The sequence below is a fragment of the Corythoichthys intestinalis genome, chromosome 13, assembly GCF_030265065.1.
Source record: "Corythoichthys intestinalis isolate RoL2023-P3 chromosome 13, ASM3026506v1, whole genome shotgun sequence".
NCBI classification, from domain to species: Eukaryota; Metazoa; Chordata; class Actinopteri; order Syngnathiformes; family Syngnathidae; genus Corythoichthys; species Corythoichthys intestinalis.
The window spans coordinates 48,639,845-48,661,909 of NC_080407.1; the positions used below are offsets into that span (position 1 = coordinate 48,639,845).

General features: G+C 41.0%; 1 protein-coding gene across 4 annotated transcripts in view; it reads left to right on the forward strand.

Moving 5' to 3' along the window:
• dctn1a (dynactin 1a) overlaps window positions 1-20,906 on the forward strand; it is a 35,282-nt gene extending 14,376 nt beyond the window's left edge. For all 4 annotated transcript variants that reach the window (XM_057855868.1, XM_057855870.1, XM_057855869.1 and 1 more), the window contains 17 exons: window positions 372-563; window positions 629-745; window positions 1,679-1,831; window positions 1,904-2,064; window positions 3,167-3,335; window positions 3,410-3,478; window positions 5,620-5,832; window positions 7,934-8,095; window positions 8,157-8,288; window positions 8,355-8,480; window positions 13,153-13,295; window positions 13,356-13,522; window positions 17,043-17,161; window positions 17,225-17,420; window positions 17,486-17,559; window positions 19,759-19,848; window positions 19,974-20,906. In XM_057855868.1, coding sequence (XP_057711851.1) covers window positions 372-563; window positions 629-745; window positions 1,679-1,831; window positions 1,904-2,064; window positions 3,167-3,335; window positions 3,410-3,478; window positions 5,620-5,832; window positions 7,934-8,095; window positions 8,157-8,288; window positions 8,355-8,480; window positions 13,153-13,295; window positions 13,356-13,522; window positions 17,043-17,161; window positions 17,225-17,420; window positions 17,486-17,559; window positions 19,759-19,848; window positions 19,974-20,111 — 2,421 coding nt within the window. In that variant the 3' untranslated portion in view covers window positions 20,112-20,906. The remainder of the gene's footprint in view (window positions 1-371; window positions 564-628; window positions 746-1,678; window positions 1,832-1,903; window positions 2,065-3,166; window positions 3,336-3,409; window positions 3,479-5,619; window positions 5,833-7,933; window positions 8,096-8,156; window positions 8,289-8,354; window positions 8,481-13,152; window positions 13,296-13,355; window positions 13,523-17,042; window positions 17,162-17,224; window positions 17,421-17,485; window positions 17,560-19,758; window positions 19,849-19,973) is intronic.
• The last annotated feature ends 1,159 nt before the right edge of the window (window positions 20,907-22,065 follow it).

Below are 22,065 nucleotides of genomic sequence, written 5' to 3' on the forward strand. Positions count from 1 at the left end.
CAACACTCGGCGCGAATGTCCACTCGCCTCAGTCCCACAACACGTAAAGCGAGACCAAAACAGGAAATAGCTAAGAGGTTGTCATGGTAACACGTACCGGGAACCTTTTATTTGAGCATTTTCTATTCAAAATGCTCTTCGCACATGACTACAATATTCTTCATTCTACATATGTTATGAGGCAATGAAAAAATAGTAACGCAGAGACACTAAGGAAAGTAACTTTAATCAGATTACTGGTGTAGAAAAATGAAGGCGTTAGATTACTCGTTACTGAAAAAAGTAATCAGATTACAGTAACGCGTTACTGACAACACTGATTGACATCTACCGCTATTCAGTAAGAATGTAACATATGTCAACATTCTTAGGAGGCCATCAACGAAATGAACGACGAGCTCCAGGAGAACGCCAGAGAGACTGAAATGGAATTGAGGGAGCAGCTGGATTTGAGCGGAGCGAAAGTTCGCGAGGCGGACAAGCGGGTGGAGGCCGCCCAGGAAACGGTGGCTGATTACCAGCAGACCATTAGCAAATACAGAGAGCTCACCAACAGACTGCAGGTGGGTGCGCGACGGATTATGGGACGATGACCCGTGGATGGAGCTTGATTGAATTTGTGCAACAGGAGGCCAACAAAGAGCTGATGACCCAGCAAAATGAAAGTAGCGAACAAGTTCAACAGCCTGCCGCAGAGCTGTTTGACTTCAAGATCAAGTTTGCAGAGACCAAGGCGTATGCCAAGGTAGGTACTTCCTCAAAGTAACATATTTTTCCGATTATAAATCACACTATATCTGAAAAAAATATGTGGGGAGGAGATACATCTCCTAACCAATAAGATAGGCGGAGGGAGGTTAGGTCAGATTAGGGTGTTGAAGGCCGAATACTTTGTATTAAAGGGGAGCTGAAGAGCTTTTCGGTTTTCGGTCCAATTTTACGAATATAAACTTTGGACGAGTTTGTCAAAACAACCATGTCATTTTTAACACATAACTGTGAGAATAATTTGCGTGTTTTTTTTTTTTTAAGTTTTTTTTTGCACTCCGTTAATAGTCCATTCCCAAACCCGGAAGTGTGATGTGATTTGGTGGTGCAGACGTGGGCTTGTAAATGTCTTGTCTATCACCTGCTTGTCAGCGTCAATCTCGCTCAGACAGCTGCATAACGTGCGCGTTGGGCTTCCGTGGTCCTGTATCTGTTATGCCCTTATCTGCCCGTTTCTTGGCGCTGCAAATTACAATCAATCCGAGTCCGACTATTCATAATATCAAATATATTCTGCTTGTTTTTCTTAAACTATGATATAAATGCTATTTTTATATTGGGTGTGTTAGAGTAATACAAACAGTCAAACAGTAAATATGGGAAAGGATACTATTCCCTTCACTACACATCAAGAATGATAAATCTTGCGAGTAAAACCCAGAAAATGTTTGCAACATATGGCGAGGCTAGCGTGGTGCTATACCTTCGTATTGAAGTGCTGGCGAGGTATTCGGGAATTGACGTCATCAGGTAGTGGCTGGCAGCGAGGCACGTCCCTCGTTGCTAGGGTGTTGCTATGGCAGTAACTCAAAAATGCGGTCAATTAAAAAAAAATTGGTAATGTGAGTTTTGAGACAGTGAATGATGCATTCAATACAATTTAATCCAACATATTGTGTGCTTCATTCAGGCCATTGAGATGGAGCTGAGGAAAATGGAAGTGGCTCAGCTAAACCAGGAGGTGTCCCTGCTCAAATCCTTTATGCCGGACTCCTTCCTCCGTCACGGCGGCGACCACGACTGCATACTAGTGCTGCTGCTCATCCCCAGGATCGTTTGCAAGGTTAGTGGCCATTTCGAGCTTTCGCGGCGTCCGTCCCGTTTTAAGAAGAATACCAAATTGTCCCTTCATTAGGCTGAGCTCATCAGCAAACAGGCGCAGGAGAAGTTCGATTTGAACGGGAACCTGGCTCAAGGAACGGCGCTTAAAGGACCTCCAGGAGAACAACGTAGTTTTGCCTCTGGACTTGTTTATTCCCTCAGTTTACTGCAAGCCACTTTGCACAAATATGAACAGTAAGTCACTAGTGACTAGTGTAGGGCTGTCCCAAACGACTAATTTTCTCCCGATTAGTCAGCCGACTATTTTTACGATTAGTCGACTAATCTAATAATAATAATAATTATTATTATTATTTTTTTTTTTACTAATTTAGCAATGAAATTTTTGTTGAAGCTTATCAATTCACAAAAACATATTGGAACACTCAAATTATTTATTAAAGTACAAATAAACACATAAATAACAATAATAAATCACAAATAAACAATGTGTTCAAATGCTGATAGAATTAACTAGTGTACCATCCCGATTGAAAAGATGGTCTCTTAAACTGATGGTTTACAACTTTTATTCCATCCTTGATGTAAACACACTGTAAGAGCTACGGTGCACACAAATAAAGCAACACAATTAGAAATTAACAAAAACTTTTCACCTTTTTCCTTTTAAACCTTATTTATATATCAATGAATTGCCTATATGAATTGCCTTTAACTTAATTTATTACCTTATCATTGACAATCTCTCCCTTGAGTGAAATCACTGTATATACTGTATATATTTATGACCTTTTAACCTTATATAATTTTCTATACCATAAAATAAACCATAACATGAAATAAACCTTTCAATTAGCATTAAGAACAATACTAATAGCACTTATAGGCCCATTGTCAATGAAACATTATTATTTAGTAAGGCGACAGCACCCTCTGGTGTACAAAAAATGAAAAAAATAAAATAAAAATTACAAACTGCTTGAAGGCGCTTGACGTGTTTATTCACGGCCGACGTGCAGCCAAGCTTGGCATTGAAGAGACAGGACAGAAGAGTGTACTCTCCTTTGTTTCTTTGAAATAAGGCAATGTTTTGGACACTCTGGTGTGCTTTTTTTTGGCTTTGTGTCGCTTTCCCCGCTTGCAAACAGAGTATCTGACATTCTAACTTTCCACGCATATATTTTTTTAACCCTTCATTAACCGTCGACGGGATGTTGTGCTCGTCGACGGATTTACGTAATGGATGACGTCGACTATGTCGACTAGTCGGGACAGCTCTAGACTAGTGTGAGCGTCAACAGAAAGCGTAAACGTTGTCCGTCTTTTCTGGTTTTAGAGCTTTGAACGATTGCTCAGTGGAGGTTTTCAAGCGCATGGGGACGCTTTACTCAGAAATGAGCTTTCATGAGCGCTCGCTGGATTATTTCATCAACCTGCTGCACAAAGACCAGCTGGATGAGACTGTTCAGGTGGAACCGCTGACCAAGGCCATTAAGTATTACCAGGTAACAGGAACTTGGTAGAAATCTTGGAACATCCTTTTCTGAAATAATACAGTCAGTTTCCCTCTGCCTTCTAGCAACTGTACAGTGTTCATCTCGCAGATCATAAAGAGGACTGCACCACACAACTGTCTGACCACATTAAGGTACCAAAAGGGTTCTGAAAGTATGTCAAGTTAACAATTTGATGCACGAACATAGATTTCACTACCAATTGACGGGACAGCTCCTACAGACATTGCACAATGGCTTCCCGTAGGGGGCCAGGCAGAGCGTCGTGGCAGCTTTCACTCCAATAAACTCACGCTGCGTTCCAACGCCGAATTTAGGTGGAAACAGGACGAAGGTTTTAGTGCATACAAGCAGGCAGGGGAGTCTCAAGAGTGATTTGGTCGAGGAGTCAAGGTAATTATTATATAAAATAGCACCATGCATGCACTTTCAACCTAAAATTAGCGTAACTTTAGCTTGAAATATTTACGTAAAATGAAGGATAACTGCCTGATTTTTTTGGTTTTAACCAAGAATCTAGACCAGGGGTGTCCAAACTTTTTGCCAAAGGGGCCAGATTTGGTGTGGTAAAAATGTGGGGGGCCGATATTGGCTGACGTCCTTTACGCAGAACAATATATTTAAGCAAATTTTAGCAACTCATTCTGTGTGTCACATTTGTTTTATTATATTTTTTAAATTAATAATTTCAACAATCTCGCAACTAGCGTTCTCTTTCGACTCTCGGGCTCTTGTGAAATACTGCTGCTGTGAAATTAAACTAGCTTCAAAAGTTGCTTCAATTTCTCGCTGCATATCTTCCCTATAATCTTGTCGTACATGTTAGCGTGTCTTGTTTGGTAATATCGACTCACATTGAATTGAATTCTTTAAAATCAGCGACTGTCTCTTTGCAAATGAGGCAGACACAGTTGTTGCATATTTTATTGAAGAAATAGTCCAATTTCCACCTATCCTTGAAGCGTCAGCCGTCGCAGTCAACTTTTTTTTTTTGTTGATTGTCGCCATTTTAGAAAATTGGAAGTCAAGGATCACACGGGGTAATGTTGCTTAGAGTGCTGCTGCCTTTTAGTGTGTAAATGAGGAGCAGCATTTAGTGTGTAGGCTACTTCATATGCTGGTAGAAGTACTGCTGACCAATTTATAAAGTCTGTGTGCGGGCCAGACAATATTGATCTTATGACAGAGGCTGGGGGCCAGATGAAATTTGACCACGGGCCGCATTTGGCCCCCGGGCCGCACTTTGGACATGCCTGATCTAGACTGTTTTACGTTCCTATACAGAGGGGCAAATAAGTATTTAGTCAACCGCTAATTTTGCAAGCTCTCCCACTTGAAAATATTACAGCCTGTAATTGTCAACATGGGTAAACCTCAACCATGGTAGACAGAATGTGGGGAAAAAAATACAGAAAATCACATTCTTTGATGTTTAAAGAATGTTTTTCCAAATTAGAGTGGAAAATAAGTATTTGGTCAATTTCAAAATTTCATCTCAATACTTTGTTATGTACCCTTTGTTGGCAATAACGGAGGCCAAACGTTTTCTGTAACTCTTCACAAGCTTTTCACACACTGTTGCTGGTATTTTGGCCCATTCCACCATGCTCTTTTTGTTAAAAGAGCAAAAAAAGGGGGCGTTACACATCTATTTTACGTATATATGTCGAAGAATGACGCCAATGTAGTAGCGGTTCGCATTCTCCCGTTGGATTTTTTTCACAATGTTTCAAAATGCATGCATTGTACAAAATATATAATATTCACCTTGAATTCTGAAACAAAATACTCCTTAGACAATCCTTCCTGTTTGTATGCGGTACAGCCTTTGTAGTTCTTCAAAAATCCAAGTTTGAATCCAGCTTAGACATGAGCGAAGAAGAATGACGAAGTGTCACGTCAATTGGTAATGAAGTCTATGGGGAGGTGTTTGTTTTGGTTTTAGGTCGCTAGCGGCTTTGGTGTTGAAAATATTTGAATTCAAAGTTTTTGAAAATAGGCCCCATACAGAGCTGCCCCGTTTTCCATGAACTGATAGTGAAGTCTTATGGCACGAAATTGAACTGTTTTTAGATCAGCATTCTCAAGTTTGCAGTCCACGGGACAATGTTTTTCAGCCCCTATTTGACATGAATTTGTCATATTCGTGTTGCTATTAACTGTTGTTATGGATTGGACATCTATTGCTGTCAATAAGTGCTTTTAATACAAGTTGAGCTAACAATTGAGTTTGGAATACTCCACTGAAAGTGTAACTTCACCTTGTGACCCTCAGTTTACCCAGAGCGCCCTGGATTGTATGGGAGTCGAGGTCGCCCGTCTGCAGGCGTTCCTCGGGACGGCCCAGCAGACCTCGACGGTGGCCGTCCTTCTGAAGGACCTGGACACGTCCTGCTCGGACATCAAGCAGTTTTGCAAGAAGATCCGCCGTCGAATGCCAGGAACTGACGGTGTTGGCGCGCCGGCTGCTCTCAACTTTGGTCTCCAGGTACAGTAATTTTCAGACTATAAGCTGCTACTTTTTCCCCTCATTTTGAATCCTGTGGTAAATATTTCAGTGCGACATATTTGTTGATTATTTTGGGTTAATAGGTAACACTTTATTTGACAGTGGTGTCATAACACTGCTATAAGACCGTCATAATTATGACATGACACTATCATGGGCATTAATGAAAGCTTATGATGGATGTCATTAAGTCTCATCCGGCAAAAGATGCCACTAACTCCATTTATGCCCATCTCGGATCTTTTACATCCATTTACAAGTGAGATAATTTGCCGAATAACACAAAATGACATCTGTCATAAGCATTCATTAATGCTCAGGGCAGTGTCATCTCATAATTATGATGGTCTTATGACAATCTTACGGCACCACTGTCAAATGTGTTACCAAACTACCATAACTAGCAATTAACTCATTCACTCCCAGCCTTTTTCACCTGTGCAACCCCCTTCGCTCCCGGCCGTTTTACCGGATTTTGACTGATTTTGCAAAGCCCACAGAAAATTCTGTTCTATTGCTATATAAACATGGAACCCACCAAAAGAAAGATTAGAATCTCTTCTTTCAGAAGGAAAACAGGGTTAGTTCATATCTTTTTCCATTCTTTAGAAATCAGCATTAGAAAATAGCTTATTTTGAGCAATTTTCCCATTTCTGATGAAAAAAAGAGAAATTAAGCTTTTTGTAAAAGCATACATTTCAAACATAACCTTGACTTTAACACAGCAATTTTTTGCTTTGTGACATCCCAAACATCTGAATAATGTTTTCCTTGTACAAATTAACATAAACAATAAAACAAATAGAGCTTTTGATAGCAAAGTAACAATTTATTTACTTTATTGAACTGAGAGCCGCCTCGCATCAAGATGGATTTTTTTGAGTCTTTCTTTTGTGGTAACCACTGCCTTGTGGCGGAGTTCGCCTGGGGAACTTGTGTTCCTGGGGGGGAACTAGTTTGGCCGTGCGCGTTTACGGCTGAGTCGTGGGACACTGGAGGGTGCAGGGGACGCGAGCGGCCGAGCACGGTGGCGTGGGCTCTGCTCGGCGAGCAGCACGGACTCAACGGCATCGTCCGCTGCACTGGTGGTCCCGGTCGTTCTACTCGGTCATCCGCCGCCTGGCATCCTACACGTCCATTCGGTCATCTTCCGCCGGCGCCCCAGCCTTGCGGCTCGGCCGTTCGTTACGTTGAATCGGGTTGCGGGTCTTACCAATGCGCTACTGCCCTCCAGTCGCCAGTTTTATTGCTTTAAAATGGATTTTCAGCATTGTGCTTTGGAGCTAAATTGCATCAGAACCTAGAGATGTCCATTGTGAAAAAAAACGTATAAATACGTCTTTGGGACACTGAAACAATTAAAAATAGAACGTATTTATATGTTTCTGGGAGCAAATGAGTTAAGTGTCATGGATGTAAAAGATCCAGCTCGGATCTTTTACATCCATTCAAAAGTGAGATAATTTGCCGAATAACACAAAATGACATCTGTCATAAGCATTCATTAATGCTCAGGGCAGTGTCATGTCATAATTATGATGGTCTTATGACAGTCTTATGGCGCCACTGTCAAATATGTTACCAAACTACCATAACTAGCAATTAATGAAACAACTGGAACAGTAACTGAAGAAATTATTGGCACCGGACGTGAATTTTGATTGTTATTTACATCTGTAGTGCAGCAATGCATGCTAAGTGGCATGTTGGACGACGACAATTTTGACACCAGGTGGCAGCAGAGGTTGACTGTTTCCCTGAAGAGTGATGGCCAAATGAAGCTTCTTGAAGCAATGAAGCTTTGCAGCCAATTGGTTCAAAGCTTCATGATGGTTCATTTGGTCTTATGCCAGATTTATGATACCCTTATCAAATAAAGTGTTGCCGGTTAATATCCTTTGGTGTAAACATCCCATAATACAGTGAGGAATCTATGAACAAATGCCATTTTTGTGTCAAATTTGGTTGTTGGCAGCCTATATTCAGGCGCGCCCTATAGTCTGAAATTTACGGTAATAACTGAAATCAAAATGGGTCTTTAATGGCAAATCATCAGAAAATCGGCATGTTTTCTATCAGGTGTCCGAGGCGCTGACAGAATGCAGACGGCAGCTGACCCGCGTGGTGGCAGTACTCCAGGAGGTGGCGGCAGCGGGAGCGCAAATGGTCGCGCCGCTCAACGAGCAGGAAGGACTGAACGCTCTCAAATTGGAGGATACTGTATGCAAGGCTGTAGAACAGGTAGGAAACCATCAGAAATGTTGGCTTACGGTCGAGTTCACAACGGTTGTACTTCACACAGGTGTATGGCGTTCACGGTCTAAATGGCACCGAGTGCTTGCGTCAATCTTGCAGTTCTATTGTCGCTACGATGAACAAGATGGCCACCGCCATGCAGGAAGGAGAGTATGATGCCGACAAGCCACAGGGCAAGGTATTGATTAGTCATTAGACAGTGAAAAAAATCTGAATAATTATTTTATTATGATTGCAATCTTAGAGTCCTCCAGTGGAAATGCGAGCTGCCACAGTTCGAGCTGAGATGACTGACGCTGAGGGTCTCGGAGTCAAACTGGAGGACAGAGAAACGGCCATCAAGGAGCTGAAGAAGTCTCTCAAGATCAAGGTGAGGTCACGTCCAATAGTCACTGTGTGCGGGAGTCCAAAAGTAGGGGTTTTTAAACTGGATTCGATTGAACCCCAAGGATTCGGTGATTAAGTCTACGTGGCTCAGCAAAGGTTATGACACACATACACTGACTAAAGGCAAAGTGCTATTTCAGACTAGGTTCTGGACTAGTTTTCCCACAATACACATTTTTATTCCATTTCTTCCAACTGCTAGTCCTCAACTTGATAAGAGGAGAAAGTGGTTTGCTCAGTGGAAGGTTGACTTGCACTGTGAATGAGGAAGTACAGCAGACCTTCTGTCGGCTTGGACTCAAATTATGACCCCATTAAAACATGCTTTCAAAATATGAAGAATATTCAACAGGAATGATCTAATTCCGAAGTGTTCGGTGAATAGACATGTGCCGATTACGGGTTTAAAGGTATACCGTGGTACGAAAACGTCAAGGTTTCAAAACCGCAAAAATTTTCCGTCATACCCTTCCTAAGGTATTAACTAGATGCGTGCAAAATTTCTGTTTCTTAGTTTATTCACGATTCGGCCGTGGAAGATTCGAGAACGATTCACAAACATCCAATTTCCGATTATTAAATTATGTCATGTCTTTTTCTTATATTTTCCATTCAGGCATGACAGATCCAAAACATACAGCATTCATATGTGTTTACATATAATTCAACCCGAAAAGAAAAGGGCAGACGGGAGACGCCGAAGCTTATTGAATCCCGCCCCTAGTATACCATAGGACACAGAATTTATCGAGTAACACTGACATTTCAGATTGTGTAGTGATCACAAGGCTTTTTTTTCCCCCCTCGCCTTGATTGTTCATTTTCCCATAATCCTTGTCGATCGCGGCGATGTGCTCGTTATGTTGATTAAATCCAGTAGATTAGTTCATAATTCAGAGGTTAGTTTATTCAGTTGATTCGATCCAGAAGATAGGGAATAGTTGAGGACCGATAGCAGGCCGTGTCTGGCACCCCCTTTCGATGATTTAATCCTCGTCACGGTTTTCATTCCTTGCTGCATTCCGACGAACATTTATCTCCAGGTTGCGTAGGTCCATAGTAATTTTCATTACCACTCTGGTTGAGGCAGCGTTGGATAAACATCTTCAATTTCGAGTGTGGTCAGACACAGCGGCCGCCATCTACCCCAGCTATCCAGACTTGAAAGTGTATCCTGGGCAGGCTGTTGTTCAGGTTCTGATCGCATCGTAGAAAAGATCTTGTCCAGGGCACTCAGTGACCAACTGACCAGTTCCATGTCTTTACAGAATGTCACAATACTACTGTTAAAAGTCAACTTTCTGCACACTTACAGGTAGGGATGGGAATCGAAATCCGATTCCAATTCGGAACCGGTTCCGAGTGTTTCGAGGCCTCGACATCACAATGAAAAGCCTTAACGATCCCTTTAACGATTCCTAAAGACGCGTATTGCGTCGTGACGTGTCTTGTTGTCCAGACGCATCAAACTAGCATGGCGCCAAGAACCACTCGCTCCAAAGTTTGACTACACTTCACCAGGAAAGTGTGAAAATGAAAGGTTACGACGGGTAAGCACGAGCATTGCAGCCATAAACATAACAATGACAGCACGTAGGTTCAAACGCTCGAAAGTGTGTCTTCACTTCACGAGGAAAAATTACAACTAAGCGACTTGCAGTCATTGCAAGGTGGAGGTAACTGCATCGGGAGGGAATACGACTGCGCTGTCCTCACAGAGAGGCTAAAGCTCAGTTCTGGCTATACAGCTAGCTAAACTCCCAAATGACAATGTAGAAGACGTTGGTATAATTTGCTGACTTTATTCAACCATCACTTGAAGAGTGAAACTAAGAATAGAAATGAAACAAATGAATTTCGTCCCCAATAACAAACAGGTTTGCATCAACGTAAATCAGCGATGATTAGCTGCTAATAACAGTATGGTTAGCATTCGTTCGCTAGCATTAGCACATCGTTCAAACCACTACACAACTGGATTTAAGTGTCCGATCGCGAGTGGAAACACAACAACAACAACACAAAAGATGATACATACAGGCGTTGCCTCTGTAGATATTAACATTAACAAAGAACGTAGGCTCGGAGAAGTGTTTCCCTCTCTCACTTCGCTCGCTCACTCGCTTGGATGTGGCATTTCTTCGGGTGCCCAAACTGCGGCCCGCGGCCCAAATACGGCCCGCCTCCACATTTGGTCCAGCCATTTTGATGTTTTTTTTTTTTCTCAATTGTGTTATTTATTTCCTGGCCTTTTTCCTTGAAGAATTCAGAGAGGGTTATTTGGTTATTATCTATTTAATTAATAGTGTTTTTATTATTAATTATTATTATTATATTATTATTTTTATTTTATTTACTTTCATTCCGTGAAGAATCCAGAAAGGGTTATTTGATTGTGGCTTTCTGAAAAACAATAATTTTTTACATTTATGCACTTCTGCAATCGTCACACTTTTTCTGTTACAAATTGACCCCGGCCCCTCATCAGAGAAGGGAAAAGTTATGTGGCCCTCACAGGAAAAAGTTTGGGGACCCCTGCTTTAACACATATTGCCAAATTCAGAACAACAACCTATCTGCCAATATATACCAATATTTTTTATTTCTATTAGATAAATGTTTCAGTAAAATGTTACATATTCTTGTGTGTTTGCCACTTATTGCCACAGTTAACATTGAGGCTTTGGGCCTCTTTTGATTTCGTTGTGAGTTTGAAGGGTTGTGAGTTCTGATTAAACAAACTCGATGCCAATCAAAACGTTTGTTCTTCTTTTCCCCCAAATTAGAATCGATAAGAGAATCGATAAAGAATCGAATCGTTAAGCAATATTGATAATGGAATCGGAATCGTAAAAATCCTATCAATTCCCATCCCTACTTACAGGTCTTGTGTTTTGATGATAATTTTGCAGTTTGCGGTCCAGGTGCCCACAATTTTTCCAGCTTTTTTCAGTTGACGTGCCTTTCTTGCTATTTCGGTGTTGCGAAGATGTTTGATCCTTTCAGGAGATGACCTTGTTTGAGGAGAGCAATCTTGCTCTTCCGATCAGAAAGCTTCATAAGGATCACTGGCGGTTTATTAACTCGAGAATATAGCTGATATAGCATTGTTGTATGTATTGCTGTTCCACTCTTATTCCCAATTCTTGTAACTTGGCAGTCACTTGTTTCGCAACCGTTTCATAGTTTGGTTCATGGTCCTCCTGAGTAACTTGCGCATATGTACGTGATCTTTCTTGGATACCGGTGATGAGGAGATCGTTTGCATGTCCACTTTGATCCAGATCCTCAGCCAAAACTTCAGTTTTTTGACGCGATCATCCCTCTCTTTCATCGCCTTCTTCAGTTGTTCATTTTTAGCCCGCAGCAGTTGGATTTCCTTCAAGATGTCTTGATTTTAAGAGGTCCTGATTCTGGGCCAAGAATCCAGCCAAATGTGCTCTATTTTTTGCATAGATGATTTCAAATCTTCCATGCCTTCAGCCTTGTCAGCTTTTCTCGTAGGAGGCATTTTGGAAGGTTTTGTTTTCTTCCAGCTGGCGCATGAGCGTTATCGAAGATATAGATAGCGGAGATCTCGAAATGCGTCCTCCCTCTTTGAGTCTGCTTCAGAACATCATGTCAAGCGGAAGTAAACATGGTCAGCGCGGTCTTCGGGGCGCAATGGGGAACGGACCGTGAGTAAATATCATGTTGAACTCATGCCCAAGATAAGAAACCAATAATACCTGACTGCGGCAGACAGCCACAACAAACAACGCCCAGTTGCTACAAACCACGGCCACATAATGCTACAGTAGATGTCACATGTATATAGAACTAGATGCAAAATGACAGACTCGGCAGCGTTAGCAGCTATATAGAGGACTAGATGCGAAATGACAGACTTGCCGGTGTTAGTAAACAGCCGCCATCTTAAAGCAGTAGACTTCTCAGGAGGGCTCTGTTGTAGCGAACCTAATTAACTTTTTATCTAAAATACTTCCAAATCAGCAAAATCTTGACTTGAATCTTATCTTTTAAATGATGAAACAGTTTTAAAACTTGTCAAACATGTTGAAAGTAGACAGAAGGGAAATTATGGAATAACAGGAGCAATTTTAACAACTTTAACGGTTTATTCACAACATTTGATTGCTGCTGATACAGAATGGGCATTTGAGTATTTTATTTACAGTTTTGAACTGTTAACTTGATACTGAAATAGTAGTTTGTTTCAGGCTGATCGGATTTTTGGACAATTTTGGAACTAATGTACGAAACATTAAAAGCTAGAGGGGGGTGCGAGCCTCTAAGATTCCCACCTCTAGTATTAGCTATTTTTATGTCCCAAAAATGCATGGATAAATCCCCTGCTTGCAGCTGCAAAGCTCAACCCTGACCTTCGGTTTTTGGTCAGTGTCAGTGAGTCAGCTGTGCTACACGATGGCTGGAGGAGGTAAAACTCCTAAACTTTTTTCCCCCTTCGAAGAAAACGAAATCAATGGTATGGGAATACTTCGGCTACAGAAAAGTTAACTATGGCCGCGGCTTAGAGGAGGAGGTCCAACATCATACTGGCAAATGCTAATCGGTGAACGCACATCTGAAACTTGTAGGCTTCAGTACCTTTAGCAAGGTTATGAACCACTGTCCTAAAGATTTGTCTCATGCAGGGAGAAGAACTGAGTGAGGCCAATGTGCGTCTGAGTTTGCTGGAAAAAAAACTGGACACGTCCACAAAAGATGCAGATGAGCGAGTGGAAAAGATCCAGACCAAACTGGACAAGAACTTGGACTTGCTGAAGAAAAAAGAAAAGTGAGACGTCAAGTATTCCACCCTGTGCTCGCACGCTTACCGACTCGCCTTTCGCGACAGGGAATTCGAGGAGACCATGGATGCTTTGCAAGCTGACATCGACCAGCTGGAGGCGGAGAAAGCGGAGCTGAAACAGCGGATTAATAATCAATCAAAGATGACCACTGAGGGCTTGCGGGGCGTGCCGGCTTCTGGCATGGTCTCTGCTGTTCAGGGACCTGGAGGAGGTATGTTGTTTTGCTTTGTAATACTACAACCCCTAGCAAAAAGTATGAATCACCACTCTAGGACGAGCACTCGCTCAGACATTTTATCATGTAGAACAAACTCAGATAAAAAGCTTGAAAAAATAATGAATTAGTTCAAAAGTGCAACTCTTTAGCAGTCAGAAACACTAATAGAAATGAATAAAAAACATTGTAGTGGTCAGTAAATGTTACTTTTATAGAGCAAGTGCAGGGAAATATGTATGGAATCATGAGAAACAAACAAAGAAATAACAATCAAAACACATCTCTAGTATTTCGTAGCACCACCTCTGGTTTTTATGACAGCCTGCAGTCTCTGAGGCATGGACTTGATGAGTATTGTTCATCAATTTGGTGCCAACTCTCTTTGATTGCAACTGCCAGATCATCCTTGCAGGTCGGAGCTTTGCTTTGGACTTTTTTTTTTCCAATTTCCCCACAGGTTTTCAATAGGGTTGAGATCTGGCCTATTTGCAGGCCATGACATTGACTAGATGAGTCTTTCTCCAAAGAATGCTTTCACAGTTTTAGCTCTATGGCATGATGCATTGTCATCTTGGAAAAATGAAAATTTTCAATTGAAGGGATAAGAAAGCTGTCTAAAATTTCAATGTAAACTTTATTAAAGATTTAACCACAGCCATCTCCCCAGTGCCTTTGCCTGACATGCAACCCCATATCATCGAGGGCTGAGGGAATTTTAATGTTTTCTTCAGGCAGTCATCTTTGTAAATCTCACTGGAACAGCACCAAAGAAAAGTTCCAGCATCATCACTTTGTCCAATGCAGATTCTTCACTCTTGACAAGGTGTTGATGCTGGAACTTGGGTGAGATTTGTTTTGATTGTTATTTCTTTGTTTGTTTCTCATGATTCCATGTTTTTTTTCTCTCAGAATGGAGTGATTCCACATATTTTTCCCTGCACTTGCTCTATAAAATTAACATTTACTGACCACTACATTATTTTTATTCATTTCTTTTATTGTTTCTGAATGCTAAAGAGTTACACTTTTGTCAAGTTCAAAAATAGATCCTTAGGTAGACATTTGTAAAATTTACTCAAAAATAAGGAGAGAAGACACTCAGTTTTCTTGGCCAAGGAGAGCAAGGCGGTACTAGACAGTGAAATGCTAGATTACGCTGTTTAGTCACCAAAATTGATCTAAACTAAAACTCCTTGCTCACCCTTTTATTAGGGGCTTGTCCTAACACAAAAAGGTGTCGCCCAAAGGGAGGGGGAAAGCAAGCTGGAGACATCCATTTGATTTTGATTGGCTATGTGTGAGCATGTAGGCGGAGCTAACTAAACTAACTAAATACACGTGTGTAAGCAAACGCACTTAGATAAAGTGGTCATAATGACCCAGACACTTCAGTTATGCAACGCTGCGGAAGATGTCCTCGAATGGAAGTTGTCCTCGAAAGTCCAGACGAAAGTCTTGACGTAAGATGCTGAAGATGTCCCAGAAGGTCTAGTTACGCAATGTTGCGGCCATGAAGCAAAGCAGTTGTCACCCCGACCCTCTTTGACACTTTATAACACTTAAACATTATACTACAACCTAGTATAGAAAGCAATAATCATTTACTGGTTATATCAATAAGAAAAAATATGGCGATATGTATTATGTATGTATTAGGTATATACAGTGCCTTGCAAAAGTATTCGGCCCCCTTGAACCTTGCAACCTTTCGCCACATTTCAGGCTTCAAACATAAAGAGATAAAATTTTAATTTTTTGTCAAGAATCAACAAGTGGGACACAATCGTGAAGTGGAACAAAATTTATTGGATAATTTCAACTTTTTTAACAAATAAAAAACTGAAAAGTGGGGCGTGCAATATTATTCGGCCCCCTTGCGTTAATACTTTGTAGCGCCACCTTTTGCTCCAATTACAGCTGCAAGTCGCTTGGGGTATGTTTCTATCAGTTTTGCACATCGAGAGACTGACATTCTTGCCCATTCTTCCTTGCAAAACAGCTCGAGCTCAGTGAGGTTGGATGGAGAGTGTTTGTGAACAGCAGTCTTCAGCTCTTTCCACAGATTCTCGATTGGATTCAGGTCTGGACTTTGACTTGGCCATTCTAACACCTGGATACGTTTATTTTTGAACCATTCCATTGTAGATTTGGCTTTATGTTTCGGATCATTGTCCTGTTGGAAGATAAATCTCCGTCCCAGTCTCAGGTCTTGTGCAGATACCAACAGGTTTTCTTCCAGAATGTTCCTGTATTTGGCTGCATCCATCTTCCTGTCAATTTTAACCATCTTCCCTGTCCCTGCTGAAGAAAAGCAGGCCCAAACCATGATGCTGCCACCACCATGTTTGACAGTGGGGATAGTGTGTTCAGGGTGATGAGCTGTGTTGCTTTTACGCCAAACATATCGTTTTGCATTGTGGCCAAAAAGTTCAATTTTGGTTTCATCTGACCAGAGCACTTTCTTCCACATGTATGGTGTGTCTCCCAGGTGGCTTGTGGCAAACTTTAAACGAGACTTTTTATGGATATCTTTGAGAAATGGCTTTCTTCTTGCTACTCTTCCATAAAGGCCAGATTTGTGCAGTGTACGACTGATTGTTGTCCTATGGACAGACTCTCCCACCTCAGCTGTAGATCTCTGCAGTTCATCCAGAGTGATCATGAGCCTCTTGGCTGCATCTCTGATCAGTTTTCTCCTTGTTTGAGAAGAAAGTTTGGAAGGACGGCTGGGTCTTGGTAGATTTGCAGTGGTCTGATGCTCCTTCCATTTCAATATGATGGTTTGCACAGTGCTCCTTGAGATGTTTAAAGCTTGGGAAATCTTTTTGTATCCAAATCCGGCTTTCAACTTCTCCACCACAGTATCTCGGACCTGCCTGGTGTGTTCCTTGGTTTTCATAATGCTCACTGCACTTTAAACAGAACCCTGAGACTATCACAGAGCAGGTGCATTTATACGGAGACTTGATTACACACAGGTGGATTCTATTTATCATCATCGGTCATTTAGGACAACATTGGATCATTCAGAGATCCTCACTGAACTTCTGGAGTGAGTTTGCTGCACTGAAAGTAAAGGGGCCGAATAATATTGCACGCCCCACTTTTCAGTTTTTCATTTGTTAAAAAAGTTTAAATTATCCAATAAATGTTGTTCCACTTCACGATTGTGTCCCACTTGTTGTTGATTCTTGACAAAAAAATTAAATTTCATATCTTTATGTTTGAAGCCTGAAATGTAGCGAAAGGTTGCAAGATTCAAGGGGGCCGAATACTTTTGCAAGGCACTGTATGAGCACAAGCAAATATTCAATCAACCCTCGATAATTAACTCAACAACTTTTGAGCTAATTCATCATTTTTTTCAAGCTTTTTATCTGAGTTTGTTCTACATGATAAAATGTCCGAGTGAGTGGTCATCCGAGACTGGTGATTCCATACTTTTTGTTAGGGGTTTTAAATTAGCAGTTTAAGAGCTATGGTCTAGATTGTGATTTGTATCCTCCCACAACAGGTTTAGCCTCATCCCTAGGAGGACAAATGCAAGTGGTGGACTCTCCCCTTCTCCGGCAGCAGATTGAAGTTCAGAGACTGGCCATTAAACGCCTCAATACTGAAAACATCCGACTTAAGGTATCGCAGATTTGTAATTCACAACATTCCTTCTGTTCGCTTGACTGAGAGTTTGCTATACAGGCAGAGAAGATGAGTGCCCAACTGGCTTCGTTGCCTCCACTCTGTCCTGCTAAACTGCCCCAGCTGTCCAAAGAGAGTTCCGTGCCATCAGAGGGTCCTAACACGGGTATCTACCGCCGGACAGACCAGCTGCTGACAACTCTTCTCAAGATGAGCGCTGGAGTTAAAGTAGTGGACATCACTGGGAAGACATCAGGTGTGTGGACCACACACTTTTTTTAATGGCATACGCAACTCCTGACATGGTTTCTCGTCCTCTAGTCAGCGCCAGCGCCCAGCTGCTGGAGCAGACGGCTCGACTGCACAACCTCAGTGAAGCGCTAACTAAACTCAAGGTGAAAACATTTTGGATGACATACTTGTGCAATTCGAATGTGCGTCATAAACAGTGTTGTTAATCTTACTTTAAAAAAGTAATTACAGTTACAAATTACTTCTCCCAAATAGTAATTGAGTTGGTAGCTCAGTTACCTGAATGTAAGAGTAATTAGTTACTTGGCAAAGTAACTGATTTTAGCTTAAGTTTTTTTTTTTCATTCCCAAAAAAAAACAACAACAACATAGTAACCTTTGCGATGTTTGGAAGTCATTTAATGTTGTGAATCAACTAGGGCTGCAGCTATCGAATATTTTAGTAATCGAATAATCGACTGAAAATTCTATCGATTAATCGAGTAATCGGATAAAACATATATTTTTAGGTGAAGAGCAATTAATAATATACATGAGAAAACAAGACATTTAATCTAATCTTGAACCATTTTCAGTCAATCAATGTCTTTATTTTCGATGTATATTGTTGAAAACAGCCAACAATTGCATCTCAGATGTAACTAGAATTTAAAAAAAAGACTAATTCACTTTCACTCAAAAAACCTTTAGCTCTTAAAAAAAAATATATATATATATATATATATATATATATATATATATATACCTAAAAATGCCGTTACGCTTGATAACACACATCACTTAAAAGTTAGGATTTTTTCCCCACGTGTTTCAATTGAATTTCTATTTGTGTCAAGCCATTTTTAAGTTCTAGTTAAGTTTTAAGTTAGCCTGAAATGTAATTCCTGATAGGATTTTGAGTTTTTGCAGTGTTCAAAATAAATGTATGATACAGGCTGTATTGGAGCACATTAGGGACCAGTGCTACTTGGTGTTTTATCCAGCAATGACTACTGAGCTAAAATTGATAGTTAGCATTATTGAGTTTTTATTTTACACCCTCATCACTCCACAACGCTATGTTATGTTAAACCCTGTATGTAAGACACGTTAGCCACGCATCGACAGTGGTCATAATTAATAAAAACCTAGCCCTCCGCAGGGCTAACGTTACGTGAGTTTGTGACAGTAACGTTAATCTTATTTATTCGCGCTTAGCGCTCTTTATTAGCGCTTAGCACTCTACTGCTTTCAGATGGCGGCTGTTTACTAACGCTGCCCAGACGCGGCGGAGTCGGTCATTTCGCATCTAGTTCAACATACATGTGATCTCTATGAGACTCATCAGACGCTACCTGCTATCAAGAGATGGCTATCACCGTAGCATCGTGCGGGCTAGTATTTAGCAACGTCGGCGTCGTTTGTAGTGGCTGTCGGCTGATGTAAGTTTTTTTGTTTTTTGCTTCTTCCTGTACGCACGTGACATTTGCGCGTTGACCCGCATTAAAAGTATTCTGAGCAAAACGTAATGCTGTCAAAATAAACGATTACTCGAGGTGAATAAAATTACTCGGATCAGTTTTCAAACTCGAGTTACTCGAGTTGCTCGAGTATTCGTTTCAACTCTAGAATCAACCATTAAAGTTGTTCAAATTGCTCCCGTTATTGTATTAGTTCCCTTCTGTCTACTTTCGACATGTAAAAGTTTTAAAACTGTTTCATCATATAAAGATAAATTCAAGTCAAGATTTTGCCGATTTAGGAGTATTTTGAAGAAAAAGTTACTTAGGTTCGCTAGGAAGGTTCTCTACAACAGAGCTTTCCTGAGAAGTCTACTGCTTTAAGATGGCGGCTGTTTACCAACGCGGGCGAGTCGATCATTTCGCATCTAGTTCTCAATACATGTGCTAACGCCGCCGTATCTGTCATTTCGCATCTAGTTCTACAGTGCTGGCCAAAAGTATCGGCACCCCCTTGGTCGTCTTATTATCAGGGCCGTCTTATATTCAGCCCAATACAGTAATTAGATTACTCACTACTGAAAAAAATAACGCCGTTATAGTCTACCGTTGTTGTTAACAACACTGGTCCTAACCAGTCTTTTTTTTCGTCAACGATGACAGTAACGAAAATATTTGGTCAGCTGACAATTTTTGTCATGACGTGACGATGACTAGCTAAAAATGTGTCTTGGGAAACTAAAACATAATGAGACGCATGCCAGTTTTCGTCTGACGAGACGAGAACAAGATTAAAATTTGCCAAAGTTTCCGTCATAAGTTCATAATGTGTGAAATTTTTTATCGTATGTGTAAGTAGCACGCCGCCCAAAACACTAGTCCTAACGTCTTATGTTTTCCTAGTGTGAAGTCACTGAACACGTGGTGTCTTCTCAACCTGGAGCAAAAGCTGCTTCCGACTTTGCAACCTTCCCAGTCACTTCTTTTGTTAAGGTGAGATCACACTGTCGCACTGGTGTTTTTGGCTAAAAGCTAAAATAACAGCTAGCAAGCAAACGGCGAGGTAAAAAATGTGATATAAGTGTAACTTCTTAACGAATGCACTCTATTTGTTATAGGCAAAGGAAGAGAAGAAGGACGGGACGGTGTTTGTGGGCCGCGTGGCCATCCCTTGTGCCCGAGGACAAGAACAAGTGCACCGCCTGGTTTTGTCGCAGCAGCAACTGCAACAAGTGCACTGCCTCCTCATGGGCTGAGGGCGCATGTTTCTTCTTTGTATTCCTGTTCTGACTTCAATTTTTGTACTTTTTAAGCCATAATAAGACTTTCAAGAAGTGATCGTTTGGAATAGCCTGAAATGACGACACTCTGAAATTTATACAAATAGTTGAAACTGGGGTGCGTAATTATCCATTGATGGTTAAGCAACAAGATTGGCAAAACCGTCAAAATTGTTTTTATTGTTTTGTTGGAATTTAACTTATTGTGTTAAATGTGTACATAATATCATATTAAATCAATCAGCGGCCCCCAAATGTAATGAGAGTCCAATCGGCTTTCGTCATTAAAATTGATGTATTATTGCGTACTACGCTTCTTGAATAGTCACAAATGACGACACGTTCTTGTGGTGACCCTTCATTATATGTTCATAATTCACCCGTGGAACTTATGTGGGAAATGTTGTGTTCCGGGGGGAACAATGGACATATAATGAAGGGTCAACACACGTCCCCCAATCACGTCGGGGTCACCAGTGTCGTGGATGATGTTCCTGAGTCTCATAGCTCGCTGAGTAAAGTTTGCTGCCGTGTTCGGTTGCTCGTAACTCTCGTGTCTCTTCCGGAAACACGCACGGCTAAATAGTTCCCCCTCGGAACACAGCATTTCCCACATACGTTCCACGGGTGAATTATGAACATATAATGAAGGGTAACCACATTCTCAACTGATTTTCACTTTACAGGAAAAATGAAGTCATTTATACTCTAACTGCACCTAATACACTGCTTGTTTGTATGTACAATTCATCTAATAAAAGCAAACATATGTATTAAAAAAGCAAAGTAAAATACGTCTTTCATCATTTTTTTTAGTTTTTATGGTGGTTGGCAAACAACATAAAGGTGCGTTGCCGCCATCCACTGATCTGGAGTGTGAACAACAGCAGTTTTATACTGATCGTTTTTGGTGTCCTATTTTTCCTTCAAAAAATCATCATGGGTATCTCACGGACGACATATTCAGAAAGTAAAAAAAAAAAAAAGATTTACATTATAACTAGAAACTGCAATTTCTGGAGAAATTACTTCTGGTCTTTGCCGTGCGGAGATACAGACCTAACCCCCGCTCAGGGATATCAATAGAATGGACAAACATGCCCGTCAATGGCATCAAACAAAGTAAATGCCATTAGAAATGAATGAGAAATTTGGACGTCTATGGCCGTCAATGGCAGCACCCTTCAAAAGCGTCAATGGAATCGGGGAAGTTTGGGGGACACGTCCTATTGATATCTGGTCATTTCCTGTTGATTTGGGAACATTTTTTGTTTTTCCCATTGAAAATGAATGGGAAACATTTTGGACGCCCATGGCCGTCAATGGCATTGAGTTACATAGGCGTTGATCGAATTCAAGTCCATTTGCATCAATAGATTTGACATACATGGCCGTAAATGGCAACAATGCAATGTGGATTCTATTGGAAATCCCATTGAAAGTGAAAGGGACATTTCCCATTAAAAATGAATGGGAAAGTTTTTGGCAAATTCCCGGTGAACCGTAAATCTTTTCTAAATTCTGTATACAATCTTTACGCCCCTCACCGTCCCGGAATTTTTTATGTCCAAATTATGTGATTTGGTCAAAATTGTAGGACAAGTAGCGTTTTGAAAAAAAAATTAAAAATCGGAAAATCGGCGTTTACGTGAAAACGGAAAATTTTTCGGGGCCGTTTGACAAAAACCCACAGTCAACACGAAAATTCCGGATGTGTCGATACCTGAACGGTGCCGATCGGTGCAGCGGTACGAGCTGTGCGGCGCGCCGAAAAAACGCGGAGAATAAGTTGATTAATAAATAAATAATAATAAAGTCGCAGAATAACATTATCTGACCTTTGCCAAAAAGGCAAAGACCAGATAATAATAAAAATAAAAATAACTGCAGGACACGTACGAGATAGTGCGCATGCGCAAATGCTCTATGA